The sequence below is a fragment of the Dermacentor variabilis genome, chromosome 5 (assembly GCF_050947875.1).
Source record: "Dermacentor variabilis isolate Ectoservices chromosome 5, ASM5094787v1, whole genome shotgun sequence".
NCBI lineage: Eukaryota > Metazoa > Arthropoda > Arachnida > Ixodida > Ixodidae > Dermacentor > Dermacentor variabilis.
The window spans coordinates 147,241,558-147,259,396 of record NC_134572.1 but is presented as its reverse complement, the minus strand read 5'-3'; the positions used below and the strand labels follow the sequence as shown (position 1 = coordinate 147,259,396).

Below are 17,839 nucleotides of genomic sequence, written 5' to 3'. Positions count from 1 at the left end.
CTTTCAGACGTCTTGAGGGTACATCGGTGGTCGGTCGACAGTGGCCGGTCTCGCAAAAGCAAATCGTTCGTTCGCTCTCCCTTATTTCTCTCGCTCGCTCTCTCGCTCTCGCTCACTCTCTCACTCGCTGGTTTTCTCGCTCGCTCTCTCGCTCTCGCTCACTCTCTCACTCGCTGGTTTTCTTGCTTGCTATTTCGTTCGCTCGTGCGTTTGTTCGTTAGGGTTATTCGCTACATTGAATATCATCGTCGATGGTTTACGAAGCCTTTTTTTGTCCTCGTCTGTACATGACGTCACTAGCACAGAGAAAAAAGCCTCGAAAGTTGGCTCGACTAAGGCCTGTGCCCCGTAGAACACTGCATGAGCCGGTAATGTCAGTCGCAGCCAGTTCATGCGTTGCTTTTGGTTTGTAAGAGTGAGCCCGTGATGTGGTCCAGAAAGACGAGATACTGCGCCGCAGATTAAATTAAATTATGGGGTTTTATGTGCCAAAAGCACTTTCTGATTATGAGGCACAATGCGCCACAGATGAGACTGGATCATTTTACCTGGTAGCAATGTACTCTCATAGCAGTATATATGAAGAGTTGCAACAAAATTTTACTTTAGTGTACCTGAGTTCGGTTTATTTTTTTAAAGGGATGATAGACGGCAGAAAAGTAAATATGCCAAGAAAGACGGAGAAAGAAACATTGCCGCGACATTCATATAGTTATGGTGACTAGTTTTAGCGCTAAATCATTTCTGTGGCTCCAATATCGCAACAAGTATTTTAAAGCCAAGTTATTTTTGCCGCTTTCCACTACTTTGCGTGGAGGCTGCCTGGCTGTGTAAACTGCGCCCATCGCGGAGATAGTATCATAAAAGAAGGGCAGATCCCCGAGATTATGCAGCCAAAGGTGGCGTCTCGGTTGGCCCATTCTGACACCAGACCATGATATGTTTACTCGCAAAAGCCTAGCGGGGCCTCTAAAGCAGCTTGATAGTGGAAGCAGCACGGCGAACCAGTATTCAGACCATAGCGTGCTCCCCCCCATTGCCCTGTCCCCGTAACTCCCCCTAACACAGCTAACCAATAACTGTACCCAGCAGCAGGTCTACCGGGGAAGCTACCACTGGGCACCGATAACCATCATCCGATGGTTTGTCTCCAATTTCTTACACAGTGCAAAACAGAGCTGCACTTGGCTTTTAAGCATTTTACGATTTCACTCCCGTTGTCCTTCGCCTTCCACATTCAGCGTGACACAAAGAGGCACAAAATGCTTATGCAGTGGAGATCATGCTCCGAACGTTAAGCTGGACCACCGCGATGGGCACAAAAGACAGTTCACCAGTGGACGCGGCTTCTTCGTATTTAAGATCTTCGTCGGTGTCCTGCTCAAATTGTTTTCTTGTGTCGCTGGTTTAAGGTGAAGCCTGGGGGTCCTGGCTAACTTTATTGAAGATCCTCATGCTAGCACTCAACCAAAGGTAACGCTACCGCCAGGAACAGCCACTCTTTTCTTTTTTTTCCTAGTTAGCCTCGCGTTTACATTAACGTAGAAAAAGCACTTGAGCTGTCTGCGCGCTCTAGTCGGCACGACTTAATTTCATGGCCAAAGTGTGCACATGCGATGGCTTCACCCAAGAGGCTCAAGGACGTGATTGTCACCTCTGCTACTAAGAAGCTAGCTGCCACTTCACATTTTTTTTTGTTTCTTTTACTTCGGGCCTGCTCTAGATCACACGACGCGCGCACGCACCTTGTCTCCTAGTTTCTGGTTGTAGGCGTTGCGCCGCAGTGCGTCGCTGTAGAACTCGTCTTCTCCTTCGTAGTGGACTCGCCTGTTGGGCAACATCCGCCGATCGATGCTGCCGTTGCCGGCCGCCGGAACTGCTGCGGAGGGGGGAGAGGAGGAAAGGACAACAGTGAGCAACAATCTTCGAGCCTGGGCCTGCCTGGGCCAGCTAGCTACGCGCGAGACGACGGCAGACGCGAGCTCGCCAGGAAATGGTCGGAGTGCGCGCAGGCAAGCGTCGACAAATAGGCTGGCGCAACCTGCACCGTGTGCGGTTAACGCGCATCAACTCTCGCGGATGCTCGCGCCGTACCGCGCGCGAGAACACGTGTTGGCCTATGTGTTGTTTGTTTTTGTATATTCTGTATATTATGGCGTTAAGAAACCTGGTCTGTCACTCGACAGTCTTGGAGAGAGAAAGACAAAAGATAGGAGAGGCTGACCAGACTATAACTTCCGGTTTGCTACTCTACACTGAGGAACAGGAGATGAGAAATCAGAAAGATCAGAAAAATCAGAAAAATCAAGAGACCGATCGGGGGCATGCGCACGATCACAATTATAAAAAAATGCGAATGCTGTTCGGGCAGGTTTGTTCCTCTTGGAAAATGAAGCAATCCTTTAGTTTACCTCTTCTGGGGCGGCTTAAAAGGTCGTAATTCAAACAATGCTTTTTTATGACAATGATCGCTCTTTCAGGCGAGCTAACGCAGGCGCGAGCGACCGTTTCTGCACACTGTGTTGAGGATAGTCGCACAAAACGTATTCAGGGGCCCACGCCCAAACAAACAGATTTTGAAGAAATATGTTGCGCTACATTAGCTGAGATTTTTTTTTTCTTAAAGGAATACTTAGTTACATCGTCATCTGCCCAATGTTGCTCTTGTACGCCTATGCGAGATGACCGGCGCGCAGCGTTTTTTTTTTTGTTTTTTGTTTTTTGTTAGCGCCCACGAACCTGCAGCTTAAGTTTTTTTCCTTTATTCTACTCCCCCGTCAGAGCCCGGCCGCCGGGATGGGAGATTGTACCCACCGTTCGAGGATTTTCACGTCTATAACGTGCCACGTCGAAGCGTTCAACTTCAGCTTCTACGGTGGACATTCGCTACCCGTTTTGACTCTGCCAAGCGACGAGCGCTACTGGAGAAAGGGGACTACGAGCTCCCATGCGCTATTAGCGGATCATACAGGCAGTTACAGGTATTCGCTTATTGACGAGAAGTCCGCTAAACCACTACTACAACTCCTGCGTGACGAGGGCCTCCAGGCTTTCATTTAGCGAGGCAACCACTGGGAATCCTCTGCAAAGAAAAACAAAAGAAACTCGCAGTGGAAGCCCACGCGCCCATCAGAAATACTGCTCAGTGAGCGGTTTTAGAGGCGCCCTCTGCGCGTCACAACTGGTAAATAGTGTTTTAGTGCGATAATCTGCTCATAATCCATTGGTTAGCTGCGAAGCTAGCTCCGTGAGCCAAACGGGAGCTCTCCCTTGAAAACAAACATACGAAAGGAAAGGACCCACAATCAGCTGGATGCCCCGATTATCGGCTGTTGCTAAATTTGTATTGCAGGAGAATGCAGCGGGTTTTTTTTTTTCTTTCTTGCTGCTTTCTTTCAAGTTCAACGAAATTAGTTCGTGTACCGAGAGGCATGCCCCTGGGAGTTGGTGTTAGAGCCAAATTAGTCTTCATGTCCTGTACTACAAAGTATCAGCGAGAAACAAAAACGTAGAAAATGGTGCAAAAATGTAAACGCCAGAACCTCGCTTTTCCCGTCTTTCTTCTTTTTTTTTTCCTTGCCCCATGCCTTTGGTTTCCAACTCTCATTTGGGATTCTTTCCTCCTCGAACGGTCTTCTCGTTAGGCCCTTTCCCAGTGGGGTGCTTAATCACCGGTGAAAAAGAAAGAAAGAGACATGCCCGAGGAGGGCGAGAAATATGTAGATTAGGGCGCATTATGCATCAGTGGTGAGAAACCGAGGAGGCGATCTTGCAAGAAGAACGCGAACCGTTTATGTCTTCTGCCTCGTAACTCCCTCCTTTTTTTTTTTAGCTTTGTTCTTTTCTTTGTATCCTCATTTTTTTTTTCAGTCACTGGTCAGCACGAGATCGCGGCGAGGATCGCTGACACTTCTCGTTACAGCCACATTTCATCGCGTAAATGGTGCAGATAAAAATGACAGGAACAAAATGAAACGGAAGATGAAAAAAAAAGAAATCCTAAACTCACGCAAAACGAACACGGGTACCGAACGAGGAAATGCGGAAGCTTTATGAGTAAAGGGAGCGTGAAATGTTCCATGCCGCTTAAGAGGGTCCAAAGTGGTGTACAAAGGCGGCAGCATTAGCTTGAAAGGAGGGGGGGGGGGGGGGACAGAGATGCTCTTTGCCTTCAATTTGCATTTGATCTCTATATTTTTTTTACTTCGTTCTTCTGTACATATATATATATATATATATATATATATATATATATATATATATATATATATATATATATATATTCTTTTTGCCACATTGGACGTCTGAGAAACGGGGAGCGATGGTCTAATTTGTGGATAGAAATGCGTGCACGCAGCAATCAAGAAAGTGATGCGGCACAACAGCGGAGGAAAGATGTGCCATAACGCACCGGGGATACGGCACGGTTTCTGTGCAGCTTAAACGTTATTCTCCATTATTTTTACGCTGTTGCAATTTTCGCCACGGACGCAAAAGGGCAAGTGAGGTTCAAATGGTTGAACGGTCGGAGTACTGTGCCTTTCGTTAAACTACACCGAATGCTTCAAAAAAGACTACTCTTGCGAACGTCGAATTTGGCCTCATATCGTCTTTAAAGTGGCCGCTACCCCATGCTTATTTCGAGAATTTATTTATTTATTTATTTATTTATTTATTTTGATTGATTGATTGATTGATTGATTGATTGATTGATTGATTGATTGATTGATTGATTGATTGATTGATTGATTGATTGATTGATTGATTGATTGATTGATTGATTTCTATTGTCTCAAAGCAACACTGGGACTACGGAAAACGCCCTAACGGGCGGCTCTTCATTCATTTTGACAACCTCGGGTTTTTTTTTTTATGCGCACCTTTCTCAATGCAAACGGGCGCTCCCGCATTCCGACCTCATAGCAATGCAGCCACCATGCATGAGAAATGAACCTGTGGAATCGTGTTGAACAGCAGAACGCCGCATCCACTGAGCCAACAACACCGCTGGCTTTATCGCACGCCAATTCAAGGACAAAGTTTTCATAAATCAATGTTGTGCGCCTCTAGTTGGTTATCAACGCGCTCGTAATTGCCAAAAGAAATGACTGAACTGTAGCGCACTATTGAGTCACGCAAACTTAGGAACATCGCAGCAGCAGTAAGAGGTAAAACGCAGTTCTTATTCATTAGCAACTGTAGGTATCGTCAATGCTAAGATTGTGACATGAAAACGAAATGTAAGATACCTTTCAAGAAGGCGCAGAGGTCAATATCCTATAATTGACTCATACAAAGCCACATACGTATTCTTGTGAACACGACTTAAGCCGCTTCGTAAGAACAGTAGCAATATATTTTTGCAGGCATTTCCTGTGAGAAGAGTCCCGTCGAACGCCTTTCGTTCTTAAGCTCAGACAGTGGAGAGCGTCCTTCTGAAGATCTGGGAACTAGGAAAAAGCGGAAGTTGTAGAAGAGCTAGGCTCAGCGGCTTGAGATGTCCCCAATGGCACAAGCACTTGCTTTGCCTGTTTTGAAAACGACTATAGCTGCAACCGCAATTACCGCGACCTCGCCCTGCTTTCTTTTTTTCGAAAAATAGGTTCGCACCTCCAAATCAAGAAGAGTCATGCGAGGGATAACACTTCGGCACGGGATAACACCTCAACAAATTTCGTGATAATGCAGATCTAGTCTGACGCTTTTGATCTGAGATTGGCATTGCCTACCACGCCTGCCTCGTGTACCGAGCAAAACCATGAAACGCAACTTACCTTCATCGCCGTAGCGGTTGTACGGGGCATAGTGCAGTGAACCGTCGGGAACGTAGCTGTCGCTTGCCTGATCGATCAAGTACGTCGCCGCGGCGGGTTTGCTCGATTCCTCCTGGGTCAGGACGAAATAGAAAGAACACAGGCAGCTGCATTTACTAACCACTCAAGTAGAGGGCCGACACGCCACAAAGCTAAATCTTATGACGACAACGTTCCTACACCTGTCGCCCCATTATAATGCTGTCTTCCTGCAGGCAAATCTAGCCTCGCCTACTGCAGCTGCCAGGTGTAGGAACATTGCTCCTGGTGTCATTCATCGGCAAGTAGGTCACTACGCTGAGAGCGATGGCTCGGGTGCGGCTCAATGAATCTCAGAGATTCGAAGGCCCACAACTCCCAAGTAGCATTGAGAGTGCACTTGCGATACTTGAGAATGAGCTTGCGAATATTGTGAGCTGATACTTAACCGCCCGCTGTAGAGGACACAGCGAAGTACAGGCGAACGTGGCACAATGGTGGAAAGCAACGAATCGTGTACGAAATATGATCTTTCTCCTTCGTTCTGAGAATTTGCACGTCTCAGCTAGCTGGTAATTGGTCTTCTGGCAACCGCAGCTTTGCCCGAGCCGATTAGCCGTCACCTCAATTGCGCCTCCACACCGCGACGCTGCAGAACCATTCCGGGGCAGTAATGTCTTGCCGGCCATCATTTTGCCGTCACCATCATATCACCTATCATTCACCATCGACCGGGCATGCACTCACGTGTGAGATTCCACTAAGAAGTGTAACACCCACGACAATGTTTCGCGCATGTGCGGCAAAGCACTCGCACCATGTTCGCTGAGACTTGTCATGCTACATACGGTACAAATCGAGTGACGCACGAAATAATTTGCATTTCTAGTATGGCAGCGCGCGGCAACGCTTGCACGCGCACTTTTCCTTTGTTTAATACTGCGAACTGCCTCGAGAAGCTCTCTAATGACCTTGGCCCATATTAACAAAAGTTATTTCGATATAATTCGATATAAGTTAACATTATGTTGGTTATATTATCAGCGAAGGCGACCTGTTATAGCACAAACACAGCACGCCTCTCTGCCATGGTTGCTCTTTAGCACTTTAAGTGTTACTATTGGCATGCTTTGCGGCAGCGGTGGCGTAGTAAAGCTTGTTGTGAAGTTCGCCTATCCCCTCACGTGACCGTGGCGTATCTCCGCTGTAGATAAACTCACTCCTCACCGAGTATTCAGCGCTGTGCTCATTGGAGTAAGCCTCGCTCTTCTCGGACGTGGAACTGACCGTCTCGCCGTTCATGGTCTCGTTGTAGCTGCTCGGCGCGTACATCTCGATCGTGGCAGTCTTGCTCGACTGGTCGCTCTCTTCTTGGCAGCACCGGAGAGAGGGTAAAATATAGGAGAGGGAAAAGCGATGTAGAAACACGTCTAGAGCAGGGTGTAATAAACGTGGCAGAAACGATTTATTCCTGAACCTGAGAGTCACAAACAGCGTTTATTTTGGTCACATATCGTCATCATCATCATCATCATTAACATCATCTTCTTCATCGTCGTGATCGCCGTCGTCGTTGTTGCTGTCGTTGTAATTGTTAGCATAAACCGATCGCAAAGAGAATTAAAGAGATATATACCGCTTTTGGGAGATTGACAGAGTGCCTGCCTGCTCTAAGAGGATGATTATTTACGGAAAATGTGACCAATAGGACATCGGCTATGCATCTCAAAGCAAAGATATATAAGAACAATTTAAAAATATAATGATAATGATGATGATCACCATCATCGATATGCGCTTCAGTAGGCAGAGAGCTGCTACCGCAAACTGTTAATGGTGCTATAATAGCTGATGGCGGCCTTAGTTGGTTACTCGCATAAGGAAACACGTTAACAACTGTAAAATGAACGAGACAAAAGGGAAGAAACAAGAGCTACCTGCCCTGTTCCCTTTGTGTTTTGTGTAGCACTCTTACCATGTCTCACAAGGTCTAAGTGCGTTACGAGCACGCAATAGAAGACAGACACCGGCAAGCGTGAAATAATGACAACACTATTTCGAACCATCAGAGAATGTTATACGGTTCAGTAATACGACTAAATGGGGATACTTAAGATATTTATGACAATGCTAACAGATTCAGATTCTCAAGGAAACAGCTATGCTTTAAGTAGCATGTGCGTACATCATACAAAGCTAGCGACGCAGCATATTCGATCTCAGGATTGTACAGAAGTGAGAAAGCAGAGGTAGGTCACAATATTTCCACAAACAGGAGTTCCCATGTTACGCGACAGTCGGTCGTGCAAACATTGAGTGTGGGAGTACTTTCTCAAGTGTAAAGTGGCCAAGTGGGCTGAACGCTCGTTAACATCCTTGCTTCTTTTTTCTTTTTGCCCCCTTCTTTTTTTTCTCTCTCTCTCTCTTTCTCTTCCTCAGCTACGTAGTTTTCCCCAGGAAAGCAACTACTTCGAAAATGCTGTCGCATTGATCTCCCAAAGTAAGCAATGTATGCCGTTGAGAATCGAACAAAATGTCGTAGTCGCCGGCCAGCCTTCTCGCCCAAGGTTTTCGTATTGAAGATGGTACAACGAAACACGCACACATAACAATAACGGCGAGATTCTGCCGGCCCTGTTCTCTTTTTTTTTTTTTCTGGTGGTAACAAAAACAGAGCGATTCGTGTCGAAGAATTCGCCGAACATCGCAAAAGGAATGTTGTTCAAATGTACTGGTCTATGCTGAAAAGAGTGACCTTGTGGCTAGGGGAAACGGTCCCGTTATGTCCCTACGGTATCGGCTTTTCATTTCCCTTTTGTGGTTCCAGTTCACTTCCAGAAAAAAAAGAATAGGGCGAGATGCGTAGGATGCAAATGACAGTTCGACTTAAGTCATCGTGGAGCTTTGCGAAACACGAAATGATTATCCAGAAGAGCAGACCATTGGGAGAAAACAAAAGGAAAGGAGCGGAAGAACACTGAATGAGTTTCTTTTTTTTTTCTGAGGCGAATACGAAAACAAATAATCCTGCATTAAAAAAAAAAAACTGGGTCGTCCTCGTGGAAAGCAAAGGAGCAATCATTGCAGGGAGTAGAGTGACTGAAGATGAAGAAATATGAAAGCAAACAGAATGCACGAGCAAAGAAGAAAGCACGTGGGAATGGGAAAGGACGTGCCTACCTTCCTCCATACGCTTCTTCCTCCTTTTGCGAACGAAGCAAATGACTAGGATGATGTTGAGAAACAATAGCGAAGTCCCCACGACGGAGACGCTGGTGATGATTATCTTGGGAATGTCGATCTTCGCCGGCGGCGGGATTTCTTGGGTAAGCGCAGGTGGAGCGTCATCTGAAAGAGCGAAAGTAAATTATCACTTCCGCATTTGTAACTTCTAGGCACGCCAATGAAATAGGCGAAAGTGTTAGCGGATTTGGGTCACGCGAAGACGGAAAGGCGAACATGCTTACCGGATATTGTAGAGCTATGACCACTTTACGATTTCATTCAAGGTGTCATTAAATACAGGACCCGAACAAATCAGCTGGGTAAAAGTACTTGTTGCTTTGCGCGAACGCCATCAAAACAACCGCACTTGCTTTACTAAAACATAGTTTTTTTTTTCACTAAGTAACTCGATATTTGCTGCTGCTCGTGTGCATAAGTAATTTTCACTCCGGTTTGAAAAGTTCGAGGTATTATAAAATATTTATTGTCTTACAGCATGTGACGCGCCAACATCTACGGGTCCCTAATTTCCTATAAAAAAAGAATAACAGAAGTCATCTTCTTCAACATGCGAAGGGTATGGACGACTAGGAAAGTCACGGAATAACTTTCAGCATAACAAAATTCAGCCCAGGCGGCACGTTTTCAAAGTCCTGGAACAGATTCAATACTGCTCGCGATTGAGTCCGTAACTCTTCGCCCTGGACGGGCTTCGCACCACAACGGGTGCCTGATACTGCGGCCTACTGCGGCAAATAGAATTATAAATAATTTTTGCACTGGTTATTCATAAAATATAACACTTCGCTACCCTATTGTTCCGCCTAGCTTCGAGGTAAAACTTTAATTACGATTGTGCCGGTCAACTGAAAGCAGTGCACCTGGACAGGGAAAAAACCGTCGTAAGGAGAGTTTCGTGACAAACGGAGCTCGTTCCCGAAACTATGGTTTAATAATCAAATCTAATAACCACAAATTCAAAGGTACCATTGTTACAATAAGTTACATCAGGTAACCGTATAAACATTAGGGTTCATATAACTCCCGTAGTAAATAGCCCGATATTATGGCTTAACCCAACTTATAATGTAGAATTTTGAACCCGTATATTTTTTGCCTCGCCGACAGCTGCGCCCGCTATGAGCGCGATTTGGAGCGTCGTCACGTATCGAACGTGTGGCAGCTCGCCGCGGTGTCTCAGTGGCTGTGGTATTCCGCTCCTGAACACGAAGTCGTGCGTTCGAATCTCAGTCACGACGGCAGCGCTGCGATGGCGCCCAATTGCAAAGAAAAAGAAAACAAATAACACGCTCGTATATTTAGACCTCTGTGCACGTTAAAGAAATCCAGGAGGTCGTAATTAATCCGGAATCTTTCCCAACGACGTCCCTCACAAATCCCTTTTGCAGTTTTTTGGGGATGTCAGGCCCCACCGTTACGAAAACAGAAGGCTCACCCGTGGTCTTTCCCTTGACGATGTCCTCGAGGTACTTCCCTTCTCCGTAGGCGTTGAAGGACATGATGCCCAGCGAGTACTCGGTGTCCGGCCGGAGAGAGCCCACGGTGTAGCTGGTGACGTTGGACAGCAACACGTCCTGGTAGTGGTAGCCTTCGCTCGACGCCGCCTGCCGGTACCGGATGCGGAAGGACTGCGGAAGACCGCCGTCGAAGCCCGGCCGCCACACCAACGTCAGGCTGTTGTAGGTGGCATTGGTCACCTTCAGCTGCAGCGGCGGGTCTGGCGCACCTGGCGGAAAGACGGGGACTACATCACGCGACGTATAGAACCCTTTTCATGCTTACAGAGTTCTCAGAAAACTTTTGGTTAAGCCATCAGGAACAACGCAAGTTACAACAGCCTATAAACTCACAGGACCCTCCAGCTGGCACGAGCTTTGCTGCAGATTTGGAGTCTTTGACAAGTGAGTTATATTGTTAAGTACAACGAAAAAGCCCGTGTGCATGAGCTCGACGCACGGCGCACGTACTTTATATCTAAAACATCAAGAATGCGTGCCTACAGTATACTGTGGGGCAAAATACTTCTTTTTTTCTTGGCTAACTGCACTCTCGAAAATGGCTGACCGGAAGTTATCTGGAGTCATGAATGCACTGCTGCCACATCGCGGATGCAAATGGTATCTATTGCGTCGACAGTGGGAGGAAAGAAAAGTGATGATTCAGCCCGCACTCAGCGTTTTCACGAGAGCGAGGTCCAGTAACACTGTCAAAGCGTTGGCTTCGGGCGTCGCTCATTATTGTTTTTTCCGTATTCAGAGCTAGGAAAAGAACCACGTAAAAATTATCATGTTCGCCGTTGCTTCATTCTGCGCTTTCCACGCGCCCTATCACTTTTTTAAATGTACCTCACGCCCTGAGACCAATATTTTATTATTGGTATTGCCGAACGTAATTGGCTGACCACGCTACACTGATTTTATGAACACAAGGCGACTGCAAACGACATGCCACTAATCATGTTAGCCTTCGATGAGCCCCAATGAAAAAAAAAATTGGTTCAAGCAGCCTGAAACACACAGTATACGGGCGATGAGCCCCAATGAAAAAAAGAAGAAATTGGTTCAAGCAGCCTGAAACACGCAGTATACGGTATGATAATTAGTGGTCTCTGAATAACAGCCTTAAGTGCGAGCTCACCTTAAAAGTGTCGCGCCACAATTCAATAGGAAAGCTCGGTAGTGGATAGCGCAAGCATCTAACGCGCAAAACAGCTGCTAGGTAGGTTAGGTCAAAATGTAACGCTGGTTGTTAATGACGATGTTGGAAGCAACACGCTTTCGGCAAGTCGATTTCAGTTTTTTCATAAAACAAAAGTGAATCCTATATCTGCAGTAATGCATCACAAACCACAAAAAGATCGTAAATAACCAAGCCTACAAATAAGCAAACTGTATGGTCCACTGTTAAAGAGAGCTCCCATTTATTATTTCGCCACCAAAACAGCTAAATTGCTGCATGCAGACATGCGAAGCTAGTCTTTAATTCATGGATGTCAGCCTGATACGTACTATCAGCCATTTCTTACTCTTAATCAAGCAGAAATGCTTCCGTTGTAGTGAATCTATTAAGAGCTGGATGCTCGCTCTAGGAGTGGATCGCACTGTGCTATTACTTTTAGCATGCTAACAATAATGACCTCGCCAAACTAAGCTCTTTTTTCAGCAATAGCTTCCTTCTTTTTTCAATACCTGAAGCAAGGCGCGATCCAGTAAAGCTCGAAGAGGAGAGAGCTGTTTTTTGCCCAGTGTACCCAATATTCCTCTCAGGTCCTGTCTTTGCTAGACATGAAGGGAAAAGTTGCGTCTCCGCCTTCCTCAGCGCACAACCGAGACGGAGAACACTGTGTACATTCGTTAAATGTCAAATACATTCATTAAGTATCAGATGCTTTGCCAAGACCAACTGTAAAAAAAGTGAAAAAAGTGAAACGAAGTTTCAACACGTGCAGGTTCACACGCCGCTACTGAAGAACTAGTAGTGTCTCCTAGTACAGCGAACCACGTAATGACGCGGATTGTTATAGAATAAGCTAAGGACCACGTAACGAGCCATGAAACAAAATATCGCAGCTCTAAAGAGCCAGAAAGAGGGTAAAATATGGATTACAGAGTAAAGTGACGTAGCAGATATGTAATTAGATATTAAGAAAAAGAAACAGTATATCCTACAGGCCACGCAGTGCGCAGGGCACATAACCAGTCGTTTGTCAGGGTAATCAAATAGGTACCACGGGAGAAAAATGCAGTTCAGTGGTACGATGAGATCATAAATTTGGAAGGTATAAAAATATTACGGAGGATTGCAGGAATGGACATTTCATAGCCGTTTCCCCTGTTCGGGGTGAACGCAGAACTGACGAAAGTGCAGATCGATGGGAGCTGCTTTCGCCTCCAGCGGTGGGCAAGGGACGCAAGGTGGTGGCGACGACTACGCGAAAGCCACTCACTGAGCGTGTCCAGGTGAACCTTGGCGCTGTCGAAGCCCAGCTCGTTCCGGGCCACGCACTCGTAGTGACCGTAGTCGGAGGACCGGATGAGCTTCACGTGAAGCGTGCTCTCGAAGGTCAGCAGGTCCACCTGGCGCACGGACACGTCGTACTTGTCCGGTTGCGGAGACGAAGCGGTGATGACGACGCCCTCGCGAGACCACGAGAACGTGGCGTTCGGCGCTGCCTGGGCGCGGCACACCAGCTCGGCCGTGCCACCTTCTTTCCCCGCTGCCTTCAGCTGCGGAGGACTCTGGTCGATCTCGGGGCGGACTGCGGAGAGAGCGGCGGCCACGGAAGTTGGAAACAGCGTACGGGTTTCCTATTCTATCATGGAAGCATGAATGGGCATGGTGAAACGAAGCGACGTGGTACGCGACATGGAACCACATGGTGGCTGGTGGAATCAGGTTCGTTAATTTTACCCTTTATTCTCAGCTCATTATAGACCCTTAAAACGCGTGGTTCGCATTCGAAAACAATCGAGCGCGACAGAAACTTATTGCACTGAAGACTGATGCATTTTCAGGCGACGTAACCTGCTCGAAATTGCGGGTTACCACCAATACTCCCGGTGCGTTAGTTATCTCCACACGTTCTGTGTGACTGCCCTTGCCACAATTTAGAGACTATCGCTCGCAATCGCGATTGTGCGCTTTGACCCCAGACTTTTAACAGATGCAATTAATTCAGAATGCCGACATCACGAGCCATTGCAGAAGAGTGCGACGAGGGCACTGTTACAGTTTTTAAGGACGGCACACTTGGACAAGCGGCTGTAGCCTGAGCTGATGTTTACAGTGCTATAAGTTCCCCGGTGCTGTGCGGTGAAAGTACGCGGTGACAGTGACCGACTGTGATTGTGTAGCTGTGATCACTTTCTTTCTCTCTCTCTAATTTTCTATCACTTTACCACCCTCTCTCTCCAGCGTAGGGAAGCAAGCCGGATCTTCCCCTCCCGTTAAACTCCCTGCCTTTCCCCTTTCATCTCTTTCTATTTCTACTAACCGCAATATCATTAACCCTTTTTGGATTATCCCTAAAGCTCAAGTCTTCGGCCACAGAAACTGTATTCTTTATTTATCTCTAGATGGATACAGCAGCGACGTGTTAAAAAAATTGCTATATAGTTTCTTCCCTTGTTTGCGCACGGTACGCGTGTATTGTGCTCTGCAAATTTTTTTCTATAACATCGCGTTCTCTGACATTTCGAATATAGCATCGAACATAAGTACACAGCACTTCTTATTATCGTAATGCCGGTGTCACACGTACACTTCTGATCGCGATCGGAGCCGATCCGAATCTGATTTCTTTCAACAATTATCGCTGCTACGCGGTCGAACGATCTGAATCCAGTAATTCTTCTCCGCTGATGGTCTGCAAATCTCAGAACTGCATAATATATTGGGTATACACATTCAGTTCAGCAAAATATTTCGCAGGATCCCGCAGGAACGCGATCACAAATGACCGTATAGCAGCACCTGATCTGGATCAAGCTCGATCCTGATCTACCCCGATCGCTATCAGAACAGTACGTGCGACACCGGCATAAGACACTGCTCTCCTGATTTAAATTTTTGGCGTTTGATGTAGTTCCACCGTGCTTTCGTAGTACCTCCTCGTGGCGTTAGCTTAGCAAGGAACGCATGCAAACTGTGCCGGAAATAGAAAATTTTTTGCCAGCCATCGGTGTGAGTATTTGTCGCGTAAAGCTTGCATTCGTGATATGCATAATGGTTTGGTTCGTTGGCAAAATTGCTTTCGAGTTGCCAACCAATGCGGAGGAGCAATTCGAAACGCGAGAAGTCGAGTCGGCGTGTCGACGACGAAGACTTCAATTGCATGAAAGCAAGAACGTGATGTGATTAAAAGAGAGAGAGAGAGAGCCGGAGAGTAGGGGCAGAGGGGAAAGAAGACAAGGGAGCTCACATTTGACGATGAGGTTGGCGGTCATGACGGCCTCTTCGCCGATGCCGTTGTGGGCGACGCAGTCAAACGGGCCCGAATCTTCGCGCGACACGTTGTACACAGTGAAGATGGATCGCATGTCATCCTTGATCATCTGACGCGTGCGGCTCATGTCGAAGCCCGGCCGGCGCCAGGACACGGTGTCGTCGTTGAATGGCTTCGCGTCCACGTCGCACTCGAGCTGGGCGTTGGAGCCGGCGTCGATGATCACGGTCTCGGTGACAGCCTTGATCACTGCGCCGTCTGCACACCCACAAAAGGCAACGCTCAAGGGTCGAATGAAGGACGCGAGCAAGCAACTCACTCGATCACGAGCGGTCTCAACAGTGTCATACAAGAAGGCGTGAAGATTCTTTCGCGTAAACTTTATTTTGTTATGCAGCATTGTTCACACAGTTTGCTATTGAAGATGGAGCCAACACTGTAACGTTCAGAAGTAAAACACTACACTGTACAGCTGCCACACTGTCTTGAGGAATCAAACTTCAGCGTGTGGAATAGAAATTCTTAAATCTTGTAAAGATCTATGTTCCTGAAGTTATCAGTTCACTGACGGAACAATTTACCATTTTGCAGACGCCGTCGACATATATTTTGGCAACGTCTCCAAAATGATGTGAAAGAAACTAGGTAAACAACTAAATAAATAGATCTCGCATAGAAAGGCGCTCGATGACCACGCTTCCAAATTTACCTCTGGGAGAAACAATAATTGAACAACGAAAAGTTGTGCAGTGCCGGTAGCTTTTCTTGCTTCACGTTTCAATTCTTTTTTTTTTCTCTCTAATTATTTTTTTTTTCATTTGTTCGAAAAATTCCCATTTCGTCTTCAACATTTGCGTTTTGATCCTATACTTGCAAGGTACCAAATTGAATTCTTTACTTCCTTATGATGTTTACAGAACGATTATTATGATTATTACACAACGCGTGCTGATTATTAGTGTTAGCATGTATTTTGCAGTAAGGCGCTCCCCTTTTGCCTTTGAGTGCATTTGTGGACCTTATGATGATTCTGGGCTGGTATACTTGTCCGCTGAAGAAACCATGTGCGTGCATGCTTGTATTCACTTTTCTGCGTAACATTTATTGTCTTCCTACGGAATCGTCGAAGGCAATCAACTATAACCACTATCCGTATTAAAGTGATGCGTTTAAAATATGTGCCTCACATCAGAAACAGACATGAGAGGAACACAGAAGCTTCAACAACTTCATTGTAGACTAAGCCAATAAGTATAAAAAATAGGAGTAATAAGAATAAATTCGGTGTAAATTCGCAATTTATACCTCTCCAGTGTACCACCATCGTAAGTGTTGCAAAGTGTTATCCTACATAATGTTGCCACAGACAACTCGATGTGTCAAGCGTATTATGCGGCAATATAGTAAACCCAGTTGCAGCTCTGTGCAAGTTACGAAATTAAATGCTTCTTTCACTGGACATCGATTACCCCGTAGAAAACATAAAGCGAAGGCTCGGGAAAATTTTCCATGTCTGATGCCACTACTGCGTAGATTTTTTTTTCTGAGCCTATGTAATAAAGCTTGCTAATTAGACGACCAACACAGAGCATTACCTCGTTTCTGAACCAAGCAATGCCTCGTTGTTCGCGAACCGGTCAGGTACTGATTGCGTCCAAAACTTAGAACTCGGCCAACCTTATTCAGGGTGACGGAACTGAAACACGGCTCAGCCACTTTACGAAGAAAAAAATTACGCTGAATTACAGTGCGTTCGGTGCGTAAGTCTGTGAAGAATGAAAATATGCGCTAATTGACGACCTTTTATTGTGTATCATCTGCTAAACCTGACTGATGTTCGGCCTAGTCGGCCTGCCATCCCAACTAGGGATATGTTAGCGCAAAATACTTCCAAGCACCTTGTCTGTCTGTCTTGGTCTGTTTTCCTGCTACCATACCCCCAAACGTAAAACTGATTGGACACAAGAAAAAAATTATTTTGGGATATCATGTGCTTTATAAACTTCTCGCTCTTCCAGTTGGACGAGCACGTTTTGTGATCACTATTACATATATTAGTTTGTCTTTAATAAAGTGACTTGATTAGCATTTACGCTTGTGTTCGCGGTTGCTTTCTGCATATTGTTGTTGTTGTTATTGTTGTAGTTGTTGTTGTTATTTTATTGTGTTCCCATCTGCAAGTTGTGCTACGGCAAGGTAGAATCAAGAGCTCAGGACGACATCGAACGCTACAGTAACGCCCGACCCGCGACTGCCAGCACCCCGCGTCTGTGACGGGGACGAGGGCCACTCACACTGGACGTTGATGAGGATGGACGCCTTCGTCGACCCTTCGCTGTTTGTGGCTTCGCACTCGTAGACGCCCCCGTCGCTGCGCTCCACGCCCGTCAGGTTGAGCAGCGGTCCGCTGGCGAACACGCGCGCCGAGGGAGAGGAGGCGGAGCGGCTCGACGACCGCTCGGAGGCGCGAGCCGCGGGCAGCCGGCGGTCGCCTTTCTTCCACGTGTAGCTGACCGGCCGCGGGTTCGCCTGCGCCGTCAGGTTGATGACCAGCGAGCGGCCTTCGACGATGTCGAAGCGCTCCAGCGGACCGATCGAGAACTCGGGCTTGTCTGCGTGGGAAGGGCGGGGACGGAGGAGGAAGCACAAGGATGAGGAAGGTGCAAATCACCGAGTGAGCTTACGAACAGCACCGCGCATAAAAAAAAAGAAAAACAAAATTTTCCCGAAGGCACGTATTATATTGTCTCGGAACACGCTGTGCCTAACGGAAGACATTTTTTTTTCTTAAGGCAAAAGACTTAAGTAGCTCACACCCCCGAAGACCTCTAAAAGAAAAAAACACGTCGTCCGGTCC

General features: G+C 46.6%; 1 protein-coding gene across 3 annotated transcripts in view; it reads right to left on the bottom strand.

The window, feature by feature from the left end:
* Nucleotides 1-17,839, bottom strand: part of LOC142583220 (nephrin-like) — a 332,953-nt gene that overhangs the window by 2,798 nt on the left and 312,316 nt on the right. The window contains exons 14-21 of one of the 3 annotated variants that reach the window (XM_075693587.1): nt 17,277-17,594; nt 14,959-15,240; nt 12,985-13,296; nt 10,474-10,764; nt 8,973-9,140; nt 7,020-7,162; nt 5,775-5,886; nt 1,746-1,879 (exon numbers count right to left, since the gene is read on the bottom strand). In XM_075693587.1, the coding sequence (XP_075549702.1) occupies nt 1,746-1,879; nt 5,775-5,886; nt 7,020-7,162; nt 8,973-9,140; nt 10,474-10,764; nt 12,985-13,296; nt 14,959-15,240; nt 17,277-17,594 (1,760 nt within the window). The remainder of the gene's footprint in view (nt 1-1,745; nt 1,880-5,774; nt 5,887-7,019; nt 7,163-8,972; nt 9,141-10,473; nt 10,765-12,984; nt 13,297-14,958; nt 15,241-17,276; nt 17,595-17,839) is intronic. The other 2 variants (XM_075693589.1, XM_075693588.1) reach the window with 2 other exon arrangements.